Source organism: Sparus aurata, chromosome 7 (genome assembly GCF_900880675.1).
Source record: "Sparus aurata chromosome 7, fSpaAur1.1, whole genome shotgun sequence".
NCBI classification, from domain to species: Eukaryota; Metazoa; Chordata; class Actinopteri; order Spariformes; family Sparidae; genus Sparus; species Sparus aurata.
In genome coordinates, this window is record NC_044193.1 from 5434818 (window position 1) to 5453930 (window position 19113).

At 49.6% G+C, this 19113-nt stretch overlaps 1 protein-coding gene across 4 annotated transcripts in view; it reads left to right on the top strand.

Moving 5' to 3' along the window:
• plxna2 (plexin A2) overlaps positions 1–19113 on the top strand; it is a 195453-nt gene that overhangs the window by 31188 nt on the left and 145152 nt on the right. For all 4 annotated transcript variants that reach the window (XM_030421748.1, XM_030421750.1, XM_030421749.1 and 1 more), the window contains exon 3: positions 4436–4618. In XM_030421748.1, the coding sequence (XP_030277608.1) occupies positions 4436–4618 (183 nt within the window). The remainder of the gene's footprint in view (positions 1–4435; positions 4619–19113) is intronic.

The window sequence follows — 19113 nt, forward strand, 5'->3', positions numbered from 1 at the left end:
GCCACAATCAAGGCGTGCTTTTGACTGCCTCGCGTTATCGAATGACTCTCACGCAACACGAAATTGTGTCAAATTGTTTTACGGCTCCGGTATCAGGGAGCATCCACTTTCAAGTGTTTTTTACAGTGAGAGAGATATTCTCCTCGAGCGCAATTCAAAAAATAAACACGCTCTCCCCGTCTGCGGCGAGGAGAAAGTAGTCGGGGGGGGGAACCGCTCAAAGTTGTAGTCTCGCCTCTGAAGCTGGCGTAGATCACACGCCAGTCTATTCCTTCTGAAATCCCCAATTATGCTATAATACAAGGCCATGTATCTGTTACATGTTGTCAAGTAAAATTAAGTTTCTTGATTTTCCCTCGCTCCCAGGAGGCCACGGTCCTCTGTGCTTTCCTTCTGTAATTGCTAATAGGATTTTAGGAATATTAAGAATTAATGACTAGCTAAGTGTAGGACTAGTCAGTTACAGCACGTGTGTGTGTGTGCTGAATGTCTGCATCTATGTATGCAAATTTTGGATATGAACGTGTGCGATGGGTCGCTTTGGGATTAACGATAACTAACCTGACCCAACTAGCTTTGTTGCTAATCCCGCCAGGGTCACTCGATTGACCACTGTTATTAAAATCAGTAAATTCCCCATTAGCACAGTGTCAGAGGTGATCGTCAGGAGGAGGGAGATGTTATCTGGAGCCGGTGCTGCTGGGTTTTATTAGCTCTGCTGAGGAGGGCGGGAGGCGAGGTTGGAAGAAAGGTGAGTGGGCGTAGGAAGGAGACACGGTGGTCTATGACAGTCCCGACGTTGGGAGGCTTTTCTATCCGTGGGAGCTCAAATTAGAACCTTTTTTCAAGTTTCCTCAGACGGATCCCCAATCATCTCAGTGTGCTCTGAAGGGTGCCAGCCATTACCTGCAAAGCTGCACCTCCCACTCCATTCTCCAGGCAGGCACTGCCAATACCGCTCGGCTCTCCTTTCACGTTATACACTGAGGATACACGTGCTGTGTAGCCGCAGAGATAAGGAGATGTGGAATACAGCCCTTAAGACCGTGTCCTCGTGCTCGTCGAGCAGCCAATAAATCCATAGTATAATATGGATTATGCAGATTGATGTCAATGGATGAGGAACTCTTAAAGCCTATACAAATTACATTTAACAACCGGCTATGTCAGCCATGCTAACATTGGCTGCTTGCTGTTAAATCCCCCACTCGAGCAGCGTGGCGGCTGCTTTAATGTGCGCGCGTGTTTCACGTCTTGTTTTGCTTAAATAGACGTGTTCATTCATGACTATGTGCAATATTAAGAGGAACCCATGTCTGAGATCAACCAAGTATGAGGTGTGGGTCAAGGTCAGACCGACATCAGAGACTGTATATTTTTTATCCTAACTCCTAACTTGCACCTTGCTCGATCTCGGGAGTAAATTACACATGCGGTCCCGGGTTCCTTCATCTGGTCCGTCGCTAACAGCAGGTCAACTCAGTCAGCTCAAAGCGGAGAACCTTAATTATACCCCCAGCTCGCATTCCCTTCTCGCAGACGTGTGTGTGTGTGTGTACGCTTACACGCAGGCCAAGGCTAACGCTGGGAGTGGAACTGAGGCTGAGCCAGGGGATTCAGACACAGCAGCCAATCAAAGATTTATCACCCAGCCGTCCAGCCTCCTGCCATCTGGAGATTCACACCATCCTCTGTAGTCACTCCCGAGGAGGAGACAGCCATGATGGGATTCTTTCTCTATCAGGCTGTCTGTGTGTGTGTGTGTGTGTGTGTGTGTGTCTTTCTCTGGCTCACACTATCATCCTTGTCTTGTGTTTTTCGCTCATGCCCCACCGACTAATTAACCACTCGTGAGAGCAAAGGGGAGCCGGTATTGATAACACTGATACACCCTCGGGAGGGAAACTCTGAGAGTGGATATCCTGTCACATCTGATTCACCCCGCGATCACATTCCACATCAAATGGAGCAATTTATTGTACCGTCTAACAAGTTAACGTGGTCTACTTCTACCGTCGAAGCGGACCAACTGTTTCTCGGCGTGGATTAAATGTTTTTACCGTATTGTGAGTTATTCGGTACGGATTAATCGCACTGGGTCCGGGTGCTATTTTTGGCCGCGCGCAGTGCTGCTAAAGATAACCAATGTAATTTGTATGAAACAGACCGAGACGCGGCAAATCTACATTTCTCCCCGAGATTTGCGATAAGGCAGGGGGGGAAAACCAAAAAAAAACTGCAACAAGGTGCAAGAAACGGAGTCCGGGGGGGATTTGGCTTCGGCTGCCAAGTCTGCTAAGTGTATACATCATCTAAACAATCTCGATATAATCAGAACCAAAGTGCTCCGGAGCCCAACAGACCATGTGTGGAATAGCTGGTTGCATTTGAGGGGAGGAGCTATCGAAAAAAAAAAAGCCAAAGTCTGAACCTGAAGGCTGCTCTCTTCTTGTTTTCCCACCTCAATCTCCCATATTTAAATCAGTCATGTGTGGCGCATTGTATTTAACAATAGCAGAATAGACTAATCCAAGCATCTTCTTGTTTAAACACCGCAGTGGAGTAAAAAACCCCCCCCCGTAGCACTCCGCTGCTATTTTTAGCAAAGGAAATAAAAAGGAAGCGCCATGAAGTGAGGGGCGTGTCCACAAGAGCGGGGGGCGATTATTCCCTGTCAGCGTTATTGCTTTTTACTCCGCTCGTGAAAACCTCCGTGGCACTGAAAGGTTTTACAGCCGTGGTTGTGTAGTGGGAGAGCGGCTGAGCTGCCTCCCGGAGTGGGAAATGTCACTCAGTGCAGTCTGCTTATAGCATCCTGACAGGGACGAAGACGGAGACAGAGAGGAGACAGACGAGAGGAAGATATAGTGACAGAAAGAGAATTAATGAGTCGAGGGTGAAGAAGTCGGGGGGGATATATATATATATTTTTCGGTTTGTGAGCGGGAGGGTATAGGACGTATACGTGGGAGGAGCGCCGGGCCTCAGCCTGCCCGGCCGTCTCACTTACTCCACATGGCACTTTGAGGCCACTGCCACTCCGGCTGTCTCCGCTGACCTGATTCGACACCAGAAAGGCCGCTGTCGCGCTCCTCGGTCGCCACCTCCTCCTGTCTTATTCGAGAAAGACTGCAGGAAGGAGTCTTCACTCTGAGCAATATATTGTAAAATCACACCCAGAATTATCTCAGAATTGAAGTCGAGCTGACTGTGACTCTATCCCATTTTCAATTTCTTCCCCCTGCTCCTCATTTTTGAGGGCTCCCATGCCCCTCAGAACAGAGTTACAAGGGGTGGTGATTGAAACCTCCCTCCTGTCAAAATGTTACTGCATTACAGCTGTTTCCCTCCATTCATCCCTTTCAAATTAAAAGCCCTCTAGGGTTTAGAAACACTGCTTTTAAGTGTCGCCTCCATCACCTTTTCTCCAGTTTCACTCGGCTGAAGTCTCCTTTTGTTTATCAATTTGACGTTGAACTTGAGAAATAACGAAAGCAGTGTGTCACAGTTAACGTGGTGGACTGTAGTCACGTCCGGAACCTTGTTGCTCAAATTTAGGTAGATTTCAGGCATCAAATGGACTGACTGCAACATTGAATTATGTCAAAATGTGGGAAAGTATTGCACAAACCAGTACTTACAATGTCGTGTTAGCTAGCGATGTGTTTAGCTGCAGAGTCTTAGGTGTGATCACCCAAACGGAGGTGAAGGGCTAAGTGGTAAAAGCGAGGCGTGTTTTGGGACTGGGCCGTCATGGTAGTGATTATTTGCTAATGAATGGGTGAACGCAGATTATTGCAGCCTCCTCTCTTCCATACATATTTCAGGGTTGCGCGGGGTTATCGTGCAGAGTGTTTGCTGGTGCACATAGTTATCATGCGGCCCGTGTCTTCCAGAGGTGTGATGATAGGCCAGGGTAATGAGCCACGGTGAGAGCAAGGTGGAGCTCAGTCAGGCGGAGCTGAAACACGTCTGCCAAGTGGAACAGAAAGGCAAACGTTCGTCTGGCTTCGGAGACACCGCCGCACACCTCCACCTCGCTCTGACCTCGCTCGCTCCTTCTGGCTCACCTCTCTCACCCCCTCATTTCCGCCTCCGACAACGCCGCCGCTTCCACAACTTTGGCCGTCGCTCTCTCCGCCTGTCTCGCTCCGTCACCTTCATCTTTCCTCCTTACTGAGCTGTCTGCTTTTATAATACTCTGCGTCTCAGCCTCTCCGCTCTGCTAATGTCTTATTCTCTAAGTCTGTCTTCCCCCTCTGAGGTATTTTTGTCGCTCCACCTCATACGGAGCATCTCGCGTCGAGGTTTTTCTATGTTTAATGTGACACGTTTGTCTCGTAGTCACGATCACCTCTTGTCTTTTGATGTTTTCTTTTAAAAAAAGTTTTTCTCTTCGTGCTCTGACTGTTATTTCCCCTCTCTCCGTCTGCAGCCCGTGCCCATCGACGACTCTTTCTGCGGTCTGGACATCAACCAGCCTCTCGGCGGTTCTCAGCTGGTGACCGGTCACACCCTCTACACCGAGACTCGCGACCGCATGACTTCTGTCACCTCCTACGTCTACAACGGCTACTGTGTCGCCTTTGTGGGCACCAAGAGTGGACGCTTAAAGAAGGTGAGTGCAGAAGACTCCTTTTCCCTCTTCTCACCCAGCACTTAAAGGCCCGCTGTTGGAGATTTCTGCCCCGCTCCATCACTGTGATACATAAGGACTCAGGCCGACCAGTGGTCCTCGGGGTGCAGACACTGTGAAGTGGTCTTATTTCCGTGCAAGATGGATCATGGTCACAGTGAAACTTATCTCCTTAATATTTAATGCCGGCTGTCAAAGCGTCGGAGAGAGGTAATGGCGACGGCTAGCTCACTGTAGTGGTCATTACCAGCTCCTTGTTAAGTGAGCTCCAGTGTCGCAGTGTTGAATAACCTGCGCCGGCCCATTAATTTTAATAGGCACCTTTTTGCCTGTTGCCCGCTGAGAGCTGGAAGAGAGAGAGCAGACCCGTGCACTAAACCTCCTGGTCTTGGTTAGAGACCACAGACGCAGTGGAGGGTTAAAGGCTAGTGGCCAGTTAATAACGATAGATTTCACACGCCCCAGCCGCAGGAAACGCAGTATTAGCTGAGATGTAGTTCTCTGACAGGATAGAACAGCGAGGAAAAAGGGAGCGCTGTGCTCTGGGCTTCGGATGATACGAGGTGTCAGATTGTCAATCAGGAGTGTCTGATCAATTTGCAGCAGCTGTTGCACTGTTTCCTCCTCACTCCGGAGAGCTGGTGCGCAGACCGCACGTCGAATGTGTAAACGTTAACGGCGGCGCTTGGATGTAGATAAATATGTGTTTGTGTGGGCGCACTTGCTCCACAATAGCTGTCTTTGCATACTGGCGGTTCTTTCGGAGCTACAATTAGACAGCTGGTTGGAGGATTTGTCAGAATTCGCTTGGCTCCTCGTCGCACGGGGGTGCTTGTTTGAGTGACAGCAGGAGTGTGTCACAGGGCCGTCGCTGGCTCGTACAGCCGTCCCTCCCCCTACCAACAGCTGCATGAGGCTCGGTGGAAAATGCTGAAAGAGAAAGAGAGAGTGGCTAAAACCAATTTTGATACCTCTTTTTGGCAAGTTCTTTGTTATTTCAAGCCCGGCGGCGCAACACAAATGGCGTTGGCCTCGGTTATTTTGGGTCCTCGTCTATTTGTAATTAAATCAATACACCAATCGGGTCTGCGGTAGGGGAGAATATTCATCCGATGTTATACCGCGTTTGAGCTGTTTAATAATTTAGCACCCTTTCCAACTTGGTTAAATTAGACGAGACGGAATGGAGTGTTTTCCCCACCGCGCTGCCGTTGCTCGCGCGTCGTGTTTATCTCCCTGCTTCCTTCCACACTTGTCTCTGCAACCGCCGCCGCTGCCTGCCTTCAAATCCATGCAAAATAGCCTTGCGTGCTGCTGCGTTCATGGGCCCGCTCCTCAGAGGGGCCACGACTGTAACCACAGTAACGCTAACATGGGGGGTGGAATTAACCAGGATGTGAGAGGGGTACCAAGAGAATGGGTACCACGGTCTGGTGGCCAGAGCAGCAAAAAAAAAAAACAAAAAAAAAAACCTTGCAGAGCGCTCAAGCACAGAGATTGAGCCTCGCGGCAACAGAAGAAGGTAGCGGCACCAACAGAACACATTAGAAAACTTCCTGTTAATGAGTATCAGCTTATTCTTTGTCATCCTAATTAATTAGCAGTCCCTCAGTATGAGGTGGCCAAGATGAGAGGGTGCATTTTAGTTTGCTGGCAGATTGTACCCAGAAAAAGACGGACAGTAACTCCTGACACTGTGTATTTTGAAAGGTATGACAGAATCATCGGTGTCGAGAGCAATGAAAAATGGAATATTTCTCTCTGCTGCAGACTGTTTGCAGTGCAAAGTTTCCAACTCCGGTTCTGAACTCTATCTGAACCCGATTTGTTTGAAGCCACGCAATGGTTGCAGGAGCTGCCACCGGTGCGTGTTTGCGTGCAGGTATGTTATTGGACAAAGGGCCCCCGCCGCGATTTGCATGCAGGCACATGATACAGTAAGTGCTGACTGTCCGCTTAATGTGCATGGGCGAGAGAATGACCACGGTGAGCCTACCCGCCGTTGCAGTCTGGGAAAAAAAGGGAAGCATTACTTTTTTAATAGGCAATGAATAAACAATAACGCTTGGATGACAGTAGAGGGGACGAGGACTGCTTCGCCCGACCTCATTGTTTAGGTGTCTGCCTGCGTTTCAGTGGGCCTCTAACAAGGATGTTTTTTGCATGGGGAGTGTTATCCCTCGACTCCCTCGGGTGTCACGGGGAGGGCCGCGGGGTGAGGGCTGACCCGACGTGCCCTGGCTGCAGCTTCTCTGCAGAAGGCTGATAAGCTCCTGCAGAGTTGTGTGGCGCTGCAGGCTTTCTTCACATCTGAGCATGACACGGCTGTACGGGCGACGAGATGCTTTCGCTGGCGATACAGTTCGATACCTTCGCCTCTTTTCAAGCAAACCCTGAAAGATAGACGGATGGGCGAAGGGAGGGGAGGGGGGGGGGGGGGGTGTTTTTTTTGGAGGGGGGACGCTTGGGTTAGGGGGAGGTGTGAGCGTGATCCGCGATGAGAGGAAATAAGAAAAGGAGAAGAGGCAGGAAGAGGCAGAGATAGAGGGAGAAGGAGGAAGGTGCGAGGGGAGGGAGGAAGAGACCGTTGAAATGTGAATTTAGTGCCGCCGAAGAAACCAGGGCTGCACCGCTGCCTGTAATTGGATTGGCTCCCTTCCCAAAGAATCCCTCCCTCCTCTGCCCCCCATCTCCCGCTTCCCCCATTCAATCCCGCTCCTCCATCCATCCCTCCCTCCCTCCACTCTCGCTCTCCCTGCAGACCGGCTCATGTATACGCTGCCGTTTCCTGGGCTTTGCCAGAGCATGGCAAAGCAGGAGGGATGGTGTTTGCGGATACAGCTGCTTGTGGCCCCGGCTTTAGCGGGGGATTGATTGAGGAAGAGGGGTTAAGAGGGTTGGGCGGATAAAGCGGCTCCTGAGGTGGGGAGAATGCATGTACATGCAGAGGAAACAATAGCTCTGCAGTTGTGAGCCTCATACAGTATCAGGTGTGCGGGGTTGTGAAGTGCTTACGCTACATTTTACCTTTGCGTGTTGTCGGATCAAGCAAACAAATCTATAGGTGCAGTTTTCTCATTTCAAACCAACCAAGAGTGAAAGCTGCGACAATTATACAAGGGTCACGTGATGAATGTGGAGCCCCGAGTGTCGTGAGGCTTTTAGAAACTGGCTGTGGACTTCTGGGTGGCACCCCCGGAGGCAGTGATTGATTGCGGAGGGCGGCAGATGTTCACCTCAGCAGAAAGATGCGAGGAGCAATCAATATCTCGAGCACTTTTTTTTCAAAGCTACAGTGATACCAGTTCCAATCGGGGGCCCAATGGGAGCACAACTAGACTTTTAGGCTTCAGAGGGTGTCTCAGTGAGCTTCTCGTCCTGCCCATGACTTAATGTCCTATTTAAATTCCAGACCTAGATATACATTGACGCTCAGGCTGTATATTATACGCACCAGGCTCCATCACGGACGTTATCGCTCTTATGTACCCGGAGACCAAAAAGAGTGCTACAGGGCTCTGCGGGTCAAATTATAGAGATACGCGATCTCTGCGCGGTTTATTCTGGATACACATTACCCGAGAATTGCGTCATCGGAATTGGAATTGGCTGTGTGTGGTTCGCTTTGCGCTTAAGCACAGACATAGCCCACGCGGGGACGGACTGGGATTGGTGGGAAGCAACGGCGGCATTAAGGAGGAGAGGAGCTGCGGGGAGCGCTGCCTTTGATATCGATGGAGACGGAGGGCACGGCGGCACATGCAAAATTGGATGTTGAAAGACATCCCAGCGATAGATGAATGGGGAGGTTAGAGCCAGCTCAGCAGAGGCACATTCAGGATTCCCCTGCTAATCAGAGTCAATTCGCAGACAGTGAGAACGAACATCCTCCATCCCAGTTGTGCCGTACGGAGCAGGCGGGGGTTAAGAGCTGCTGAACCGGAGACCAAAGAGATGCATTCCCAGATGGCATCGTCTCCTGTGTGCTGCACTCAGCAGAGATACTCGGGTCTATGAAGGATAATTTACCAATAAATAAAATATGTAATTGAGTCGTGAAACCCTGACAAGAAAATATATCTATATTTTTAGAAATAGCTGTTTTTTTTCCCAGTTGTACCTCCTCAATGTTTTCACTCGCGCTGCACGCTTTGTTTTCTTTATTTTAAAAGCACAAATGACGGTGGTGGATGTTGGCGTTTAATGGAATTCAGGGGCTGATTAGTAGTCGGTTGTATCAGCAGTAAACCGCGGTTGAAGCGAATGTCTTCCGGCTCTTGATGATGTGCCGCTTTCGGCCTAATTAATTCTTCTCATCATGCCCTGATGAATAATCAGGAATTGGTTTGGATGATGCCCCTGGCAGCTGAAGGGGGGACGACTTGAAAGGGGCGGCTCAGGTGTTTAACCGGACAAGTCCCGTTGAACCGGCTGAAGGAGCAGAGGGTGCGCGGCCGGCTCACCTGGCTCCCTCTCTGGCCTGAATACCAACAAAGACGCGTGTGTTTGTGCAGGCAGCACTGGAGTGTTGCTCAGGGTAGCAGCTGATCGCAGGGCATAAAGTGGCGGCGACTTGAAAGGCTTGTAAATGCACGCAGCTGCTCCAACAGGGTCCTGGTGGACGAGTGGTCAACCCCCCCCCCCCCCCCCTCCAACTGCTCTCTCACCGCTTTCTGTTGTGTTCGCCCCCAATGAGCATCGCGGTCGGTCCTTGGATTGGTCGCCATCAGAGGGAAATGTGATCTGAGAGCTTTTGCTGTCAACTCGGAGGCTGCTCACCAGCTTGACGTGTTCAGGCTCAGTTTTAGAGCGACCCGGCCTCAACCATCTCTTTAATTTTTATGTTGAAGTGAGGAACTTGCTTAGTAGTCACTAGCCGTTTTTAGACAGAGCACCAAGCCGCCAATTTGCTCGTCCTTTTGGTGGCTCGGTCCGCGGTTTTAGACAGAGGGTGGCAAATTGGGGGTCTGTTTTGGTCCGCTGATTTTCCGCCTCGGAGGGTACACTTATTTCCGTATCGCCTGCTAGCTAAAAACAAGGCGGCAATGTGCTGGCCTCCGCATGAGGTGGGCGGAGGTGTCAACGACCTGCGCTGTTGTGCGACCCACAGCCGGGGAGTTTTAAAACCAGGAAACAGCTGATCACAGCAGTCAGTCCATCACTTCATCCGCGGACATTAAGATGAGCAACTGGACAGCCGCTGAGATCCAGGAGATGCTGGCGTCTCCTCGGTCTCTGTAGCTGTTTGGTTGTGTTAGCTTGTTGTTGAGTCGGCAAGCTAAGAACGGTCGCTACTTTCAAATTAAAAGCCCCCACGCTAAGTTCGCAGTTCTAAACTCCAATGGGGTGCAATGTAAAGCTCTTATTTTGAAGACAAATTCGTTGTCACTGTTCACGGCCCAACTTCGAGCTTCACGTCACGTCACATGTTTACGCCTGCCTCCGAGGCGGCTTTTGGAAAAGGAGGAATATTACGCCTCTGTTTTAGAAAGACAGACAGACAGGCACATTGCCGTCCTTACCTTGGAGAAAATGTGCCGCCTTTTCTATCTAAAAAGGGCTATTCTGGGCTCCACGTTTACCGCCCGCATTGAGTGTCAGCACAGTAATGTTGGAGGAAGTTGAGAAAGACAGGAAGGAGGAAGAGGAAGAGAGAGGACGACAGGTGGGAGATGACAGAGATTGAGAGACACAACGATGGACAGAACCACAGGGACGGACGGGGAGAGAGAGCCTCTTACAAGAATCAAGCGCGGTGTCTCTCCAAATGTCTCTGACGACGGAACCGAGGGATCCTGCCGCCAATACAAAGTGTGACACGGACGTGAACCCCGTTTACTTCACTGCATTACCAACTTCTAGTTGCTAATTTCTGTTGGTCATTAGCGCTTTCTCGTGGGACTGAAAGTAAACAAAGCTAAAAAAACGCAAAGAATTAATCATTTTAATGGCTTCATTCAACATCTCCATTGTCCCCGCGCGGCATGCATTAACCTTGAGCCGACATGAAAAGAAATACAATTACAAGTGAAAAGCCTCGTCACAATCGCCACCAGGTGGAATTGGTTTCCAATCATCATACTCGCAAATTGTTATTTCTCACTGAATGCCTTCTATAATAGCCATTGGATCACTTTGTTTCAGATTGAATGGTGTGGTCCAATTAATCCCAAACAGAACAAATAATTGCATCCTTTTGTTCCGCCGATGTATTTTTCCCCCGTCGGTCCTTGTTTGTTTAAAATTAAATGAAGACCACACTCGATACACCTGTTTACCAAGGCGGCGACTAACATGTCAAACTTAGCGGAATGACAAATTGTCGAGTGGCACGGCGACAAAAGACCCATTTCGGTCGAAATAACATCTGCCAATATGCAATATCCATCTCTAGGACTCCGCCTGCTAGATTGCCTGCAATCCTTTTTTAATCATGTTAAACTAAGTAATACAGACTTAGTTTGCCCACCGGCAACAGCTGGGGGCCAGGCGTCGCTGGCAGGAAGTACTTTTGCGAGTAAAATAACATTTTTCCCTCCCAACACAACCTGCAGCACTCCTCACAGATGCTAAAACAGACAATAGAAGCAGCACTATTTGGAGGGAGATGAATTATGCTTTCTGCCGTTACTGAGACCTCAAGGCGCCATTGCATGTCGGCTCCCAGAGAGACTGTCAGCGGTCCCTCTCACCTCGACAGCAGGACGGGATGACCGATAGATGTAATCTAACAGTTCTGTGAAGTGCTTTTCTGAAGGCTTTTTTTTTTTTTTTTTTTCTGCTGCGTGGGGAATACCGTCTGATCAGCAGGTGGGCTGATCTCCACTGAATATCCATTAAGGGCTTCAGCTGAGCCTCCGTTTTATGCTTTAGAAACGGCTTTTTATGGTAAATGTTACTTTCGCTTCACTGAGGCGGCGCACATTTACACTTCTGTCGTATTTTTAGTCTGAAAGAATGACGGCGTTTTTTGTGCTGTAGGCGCCGTAGGTGTTTAATTACCCAAACCGTCTATAGTCTCGCTAACGACCGTCTTGTTCATTGAGCTGTGGACCGGTAGGACGTCTGCGTGACCTTTCGGAAACCTGGCCTCCACTTGACCCCCCCTCCTGCTCGGTTCTTAACCTCCGAGCCAGATAAAGAAGCAGCAGCAGCATGGCAGCAGCAGCAGCAGGCTTGTGTCTTTCATGGCTGTCTTCAGAGTACGAGCCACTCTATCTGCCAGACCTGGTCCCGGCTTCTCTAAACCCTTCACTGTTAAAAAGGCCGGGGGAGGACTGAGAGCCCCCGCTGTTCCATTCATCCGCGCTTTTATATCCGTTCCTTCCTTCTTAGTCTCCCTGATTTACTCTCTCTGTCCGTCAGTCCCCGTGTCTCATTCCCTCTCTCTCTCCTCATAGCGGCGAGCTAAACGTCGCCGGGTCGGCCGTCTTCTCCCTCCTCCTCTTCTTCTTCTCCTCCTCCTTCCCATCCCTCTCTCCGTCTCAGTCTCTCACTCACAGCCTTTTTCCCTCCTTCTCCTCCCCGCTCAGACTATTACAGTGACACAGCCTACCCTGCAGTGATCTCATTAATCACATTCAAACAGCTCTCTGTTGCTTTCTCTCTCCCTCTCTCCCTCTCTCCCTGCCTCTCCCTCTCCATTCTCTCCCTCTAATTGCTTGCTCTTTTCTCTGCCAGCGTCTCGAAGGAGGCGTTTTTCATTATCTAACAACAAGAGACAAACGCTCGTACAGCGCATTGCATTTTTTTTTTTTTTTACTACGGATGGATTTTGTACATGTAGGCCTAATTTAGCCGGGAGGCGTGCAGTCGAATCCCCAAAAGACAGCGAGACGGAATCACATATGTCCGTAAATATGTGGCGCGCGACTTTTTCATTAATTCATCAACAAATTACTTTTTTTTTTTTTTTTGTTCCTTTCGCAGGCAACTTGATTTTATTTATTAGATTTGGTATTGGCAGTGCCTTCTCTCTTTTTGTGGGGAAACAAATTACCCTGTTGAGTGTGTCCCATAATTGGACTTAACTTAATGAGTGAGATTAATTAACCCATTGTTGATTAGAGGCACTTTTCCACCAGAGACTCCTCCGTGCAGAAAGGGCTCTGCTGTAATCCATTTTTTTTTTTTCCCTTTTCAGCATATTATCTCGCTGATTGGGCGACAAATTGAAGCGGCGGCAGAATTATTTACTTTGCACGGGAACATTTTTTGCATGTTTGGAAGTCTTTGGGGGCTTAGAGGGGAAAAAAAAGAGGAGATGGATCTTACGTCGTTGCTCACACTGAGCCGTATGTTTTTTTTTTTTAGTTTAGTTTTTTTTTACCAGTGTTGGGAGCGGCGGTGCCATTAGGAGCAGGAAGCCACATCAAACGCCGCTGACTGCCCATGTCTTCCTGGTTAAGCAGAAAGATTAAACGAGTGAAAATCAGACGTTCCTCCCAAAATGTTCCTCTTAGTAAGAAGTTTCCCTCTCCAGTTCTTCTGAATATGGCAGTGTTAGCCCACACATCCTGGCAAACAAGTGCGTGACGTGCCATAAAACAAAAAAAAACACAAGAAGGACGCGTCCAAAACATTCTGCGAGGGAGCCGTGCAGGGAGGCAGGGCGCTCTCGGCTTATCAATATTCCTCTTTAGTCTGCAGCCAATGTGGGCACCGCGGGGAGGACATTTGAAATTCATAGAAAATTTCTTATCAGTTGTGGCGTCGCTGTTATTGATCTGTTACTGTGGAAACAGAGGAGCGCGTGCGTCGGCCTTGTTATATTTTCGTTCCTCGCCCGAGGTAGAAGTCTCAGAGCTCCGGCGACTCCCAGCAGTCACCAATCAAAGAGAGAATTTCTCCGGATGTCAAATGAGCTTTAAGTGCGCGGTGCTTGACTTTTGTCCTCCGAGTTGCCAGCTGGCGCGCTCTATGAGTTTGTTTTTTTTTTTCTTCTTCTTCAATTTTCCCCGCTGACCTTGCTGAAGTACACGGAGAGAGAAAAAAGGGAAGGACGAGAGAGAGAGAGAGAGAACGAGTAAACATCTTTTAGGACAAAAAAAAAAACCACAGAAATAGATTAGCGAGCAACGTCAGTCAAAGTGGATGGCTGGCTCGGTGCCAGGCTTTATTGATTTGCTTTACAAAGCACTTGAACGGGCCAGATAACTGTGATTAGCCAATTCATTACTGCTGGGCTCTTAGAGTGGTCCAAAATTAGATAAAAAAAAAAAAAGGGGGGGAGGAGGGGGGGAGGAGAGGAAGGACAGAGGGGGAGTTCAAGCAGAGTATTACTTTGTAAAACTTCCGCGGAAACTCTTTCTGAAGTTTTTCCTAATGAATTTTCCCCATTTTACACGCATCATAATGATCGTCCTCATTAGAGGCAGTTACGGAATGAAAAAAAGGGGGGAAGAAGGAAGAAAAAAAACCCACAAAAAACATTGTTTGCGTGTTTGATGGCATGCATAATGACTCGAGATTACTCCAGCAACCAAAGCGGGCGTTCCTCTCATCTACTTTGCAAATGCGCGGCACAATTTTCGAGAGCCTTCAAGTGGCGCAGCGCCGATAGATCTCCGAAATGAGAATTGTTTGGGCTTTGATGATATACTAAACTGTTGTCGGCGCGACGGCAAACTAAGTGTGACAGCGACTAATGTTTCCGTCTGATAGGGCGACAGCTTTACTGCTCCTCTGTCTCCTTACTTCGTACGAGACGGCAGCGGTTGTCGGGGGGGCCCCCTCGGAGTCGAGCTCGCCCCGGCTGACGGCGTTGTTTAATGTGTTTTGTATGATCACTCTGTGTTTACAGGGGACGCTTTTATGGTGCGGCGCGCAAACCCGGTCCTTGATATATGCTTTTTGACATTGCGCAGTCATCTGGCTATCACTTGTTATGGATGCTGTGACAATGAGAATTAGGAATCGCACCAAGACGCCATGTTCCTCCTCGGCGGTGACGTTAAACACCCCATCTGTCCTGTTTACCTCTGAAACGTGTGACAGTGAAGGATCAAGGCCTTTTGTCATTTCCCCCCCCTGATTTTTCTCCCCTTCCTGCTCAAATTTTCCCTCTCCACATTTTAATTCGGTGCACACACCATCTCCCCTTGTTTCTCTTTCCCCCCTTCTATCTTTTCGTCTCTTCACCGCGGGGCTGTCAAGAAACTCCAGCTAGCCATCAGCCTAATGAACAGTGATACAGTGCTAATAGCATGTGATAATATTTCAAGCCACTGGTAATCTCCGCTCACTCAGCCTCTTACCTGCTTCACACACACACACACACACACGCGGCGCATCTCTTCTTCTTGACAGCTGTATGTCAGGTCTCGGCCTCGCGCTGTCATGAAACCGAGCTGTCAGCCGAGACTCCCTCTTAATAGTCCGGTCGTCCGAGCAAATAAAAAAAAAAAAAAAAAACAACAAGATGGCTGCAGTCTTAATGGGATCGGACAGTTCCTTCCGCACAGCTCGCAACGCCGGTGTGCGTGCAGCGTTTTCCAGCGTTTAGCCGGAGCCGTCCGCCCGCTCAAACCCTCGTGCTCTGCCTTTGTTTTAAAGACCTTGCCGCTGGGCTTAAAAAAAAAAAAGGGAAATTAAAATAGCTCCACTCAAGTTTTCAGAGCGGCAAAAAAAAAAAAAAAAATCGTGTTCACAAAAATTGCCCGTTCGGCTTCTATCTCCTGAATATCAATCGCTGCATTGACATCGACCCTGATGTTCCTGTAATGATCAGAATAATAAATCGCGTTAACCCAGAGATGTCTGGGCTCGATTGTCTACCTATGTTTAGACGTGTCAAAACAATAAAAACTGATTAACTTTTATAATGTCTCACTCTTCTTATTCCCCCCCAACATGCTCCTCTGTCAGAGGCTCTAGCCGGTGAACCGCCTGTAAAAGTTCAATTCCAATCCAAATGTTGGCTCGTTTCTCGCAGATTGGACTGAATTCTGATGAAACGCCGTGGGGCATGTGAACACGCATCCTATCTGGCATCTATGTAAACAATTACGTTGACTATGTAACCGCAGCTGTCGACTACAAAGGCGTCGCTCACATTCGGCATGTTCCTTCCACGGAAACGGGCCAATCTGACCCCCGAGAGCAGCCGCACAAAGTACAACGTTACGGCCGCGTAATGCGCATTACACACCACGCGCTCGCTGGTGACATCGAAACAGACAGATAGAGGAATATGCAGTGTGAGAGGCCACAGCGCCAGATATGGTGTGAATGGAGATACAGCATGTGGGGGCGGGGGAGGGGGGGGGATATAGAATATGTGATATGTCGGAGAGCGTGTGGGTTTGGATAGATTGCTCGGAGAAGTGCAGAGTTGCAAGTAAAGAACTGAGGGTGAGGGGTAAAAGAGCACCTGCATCACCAGAAAAAAAAAAGACCAGCGAGAGGACATCGACGGGGTCACGGCATCAAAGACGAGAGCAGGAGACGGACGCCTCTTCCAGCCACGGGGTCAGCTCAGGCGCCGCTGTTATTCATTAAACCATAATGGTTAGCGGTTGGGAAAACATTATCTGGGCCTCTGGTAACTTGACTAAAGGTGAGGGTCGGGGCTCGGAGGCCGGGCTGAGGCTCGGTGACGCGGACGCGCCGTGTCAGACTGGATTAGCAGTCGAGGGAGGGAGGTGACGATTTGACGGAATCGCGGCGCAGCGGCGAACCGTCAACATTCCTCCTTTTTACGCCGCTTTAAAAAAAAAAAGGGGGGGGGTAAAACCTTTCCGTGGGGAATAACGTGTTACCGTCAGTCATCGTTAAGTATTTTGGTGTATTTGGCAGCCACAGTTTGGTGCTGCTGGAAGCAGCTGCTGGCTCAGTGGGGTGTGTGGATAGAGGAGGTGTGTTTTTGTGTTTGTGTGCATGTGTTTGGCCCGTATTAGCCGACTGTGGTAATGAATTAGGAAAACAAACCCAGAACCGGCTCTAGGTTCGTCGTGTAGCCGTTAAATCTGGACGGTTAGAGGGCAAAGATCCTGGCTGCATCGTTTGCGCGCTGCTCCCCTGAGGTTTTTGTGTCTTTAGCGCACCGTGAGTCTCTTTTTAGTTTTCGTGCACACTGAGAGTTTGTGCGCCATCTGTTTTTTATCGCATGTACACATTGGCTTAAGATCCTTTTGCTGCGGTGCGCATACAAGTTTTATCCACTTATTTGTATGAGGGAGGTGTGCCAAGCCTCCCTTGATCATACATTCAGAAGACACTACGTGTTTCACTCTATTTCAAGACTGTTTCATCACACAAATGCACACACACACGCACACACACACACGCTGGGGAAGAAGAAGGGGGGGGCTTTTGCCTTCCAACTGATTAGGAAGCGAGAAACTCTTGTGTCATGAGTTTTCCACCGTAATAAGCCCAGACTGTTGTGGTCGGGGGAACATTTGGGGGGGCAGGTATGTTGTGTTTAGGCTGCGAGCTGGGTCGGGGGGGGGGAAGGGGGTCGGGATCGGAAGGTGTTGTGGATCAGACGGCTGCGTCGGCTCCCCGGGATCCTCGGGGCTGAAAGGGGATAGGACGGTGTTTGGGCTGCGCCACGCTGGGAGCGCTGTCCTCTTTAAATAAGACACACTTGAACAAAGTGCAGCTGATCAGATTAGTGTGGCTGATCAGGTTTCTCAGCAGGTTGTTGGCTCCCACTGTCTGAACATCTTGACTCGGGGAAAATGCTGTTGGCACTAAACACACCGCGGAGCAAACGGGAGTGGAGTGAAGGCAGACACCATCGCGGTTGGTGCCGTTAAGCTCCTTGCAGGAAGCGGACGACGGTGGAACGTGAATTTTTTAAATAAATTCGTTAGTGATCGCAGTGCAGCCCGGGCTGTTAGCGTGGTAAACATCTGTGCTTTTGTTCACCGAGTTTGGCTGTTTTTGCATCTGCAGTCTTTCTCTCGAGGGCGGCCGCATTCTTTTCTGGCAGTAGCGAAAGAAGAAAAAAAACCCTACAATAAAGTGGACCTACGGGAGTCTGGGGCTGATACAATGGCGGCGGGATGAATTGTACCAATCAGAGTTGCGCCGGGTCCTATTGTTAAGTTTGCTTTTGTGTGACGAGGAGGAAATAGTTTCAGTTCTCGGGGACCCTGATGAATCCACCCTTCAAACACCCGGAGATCACTGAAACAACGTAAGAGGAGGAGGGAAAAAAAACAAGAATATCATCAGAGAGGCCGCGTCCGGGTCCCGTCCTCCGTTTCCAACAACTTCTCCCCGCATCTCTTCTTCTCTCCTCTTGTGAATCCACTTTTCAGCGTCGCGTTTTTTCCCCCTCGGATGCCCCGTCCACACTCCTGCCTCCGCTCTTCTTTCCCTCTCTCTCTCTCTCTCTCGTTCTCATTCTCCCGAGCTCCTCAGCCGTGATCCATCCAGGCCAGACCACAATCCCTTATAAGGCCGGTGGAAGCCCCCATCTGGCCTCTTATTTCCATATCAGATCTGCAGTAACAGACAGGGTTTATACAGGATCAAGCCTGGAATGTGAGGCTGCCTTCTCTTTCAGCTGTGCCACAAACCTTTCTGTGCTCCGGGGCACAAACCTGGGCAAACCTCCTCCTTCTTCCTCCTCAACTCAGCCTCTCTCCCTCCCCTCCTTCCCCCTGTCTTTTCACAGCTCCACCTCCCTCTAATCTGTCGGTACCCTTCAATTTCCCCCAACCACCTGAACGCCGAACACGCTTAAACCACTCTCCCCTCCTCTTCTTCTCGCGGCGTCTTAGCGGAGCACGCGTTCGCGTCCGGGGAGCGCAGCGCCGCTCAGACGGTTTGCTCGCGCTCCGTTTCGTAGCTTATGCAAGCGACGCAGCCGCAGACGAAACAAAAAGCCTGAGCCACATCTGAGAGCGAGACGAAAAAAAAGAGAGGAGCGCGGTAAAGCCGTACAGTACAACTCCACAACAAGCGCTCTTAAAACGGGCTCAGAGGACATCTGTTACGTTATATTTAAAAGCTCTCTCTGTTTTCGCCATCGCCGCGCCGCTCCGTCTTTTCTCGCCTCTTCCTTTCTATCCCTTCTGCGCTCACTGAGCCTGTTCCTCATTACAATTTGATGTTTCCACAGGCTTTTCCCCTCGCCGCTTAGCTTTAATATGTAAAGTGTCGACTTTCCTGTGTGTGTGTGTGTGTGTGTGTGTGTGTGGTTTGGTTTGTTGTCGCAGAGAATCTGTTCCTGATTAAGCCCGCTCTTCGCTGAGCTTTTTCCCTTTTTACTGCCACATTCGGGCCTTCGCTTGGCAAGTGGAACCTTGTTTCAGAGGAGCGAATCCCATCCAGGCCTTAATTGTTTTAAAAAGCTGGCAGACCCGGCTCTCTTCTTGGCTCGGCGTGTCGCGTCTTTTCCCATCCCTCCCTCGCTCGCTCCCTCTCTCTTCTCCCCCCCCAGCCTCCTCTTTCACCTCTGCTTCCATTCCACCACATCCTCTCTTTGTTCCTCCCTTCTCTCCCAGGGTCTGACACAAATGGAG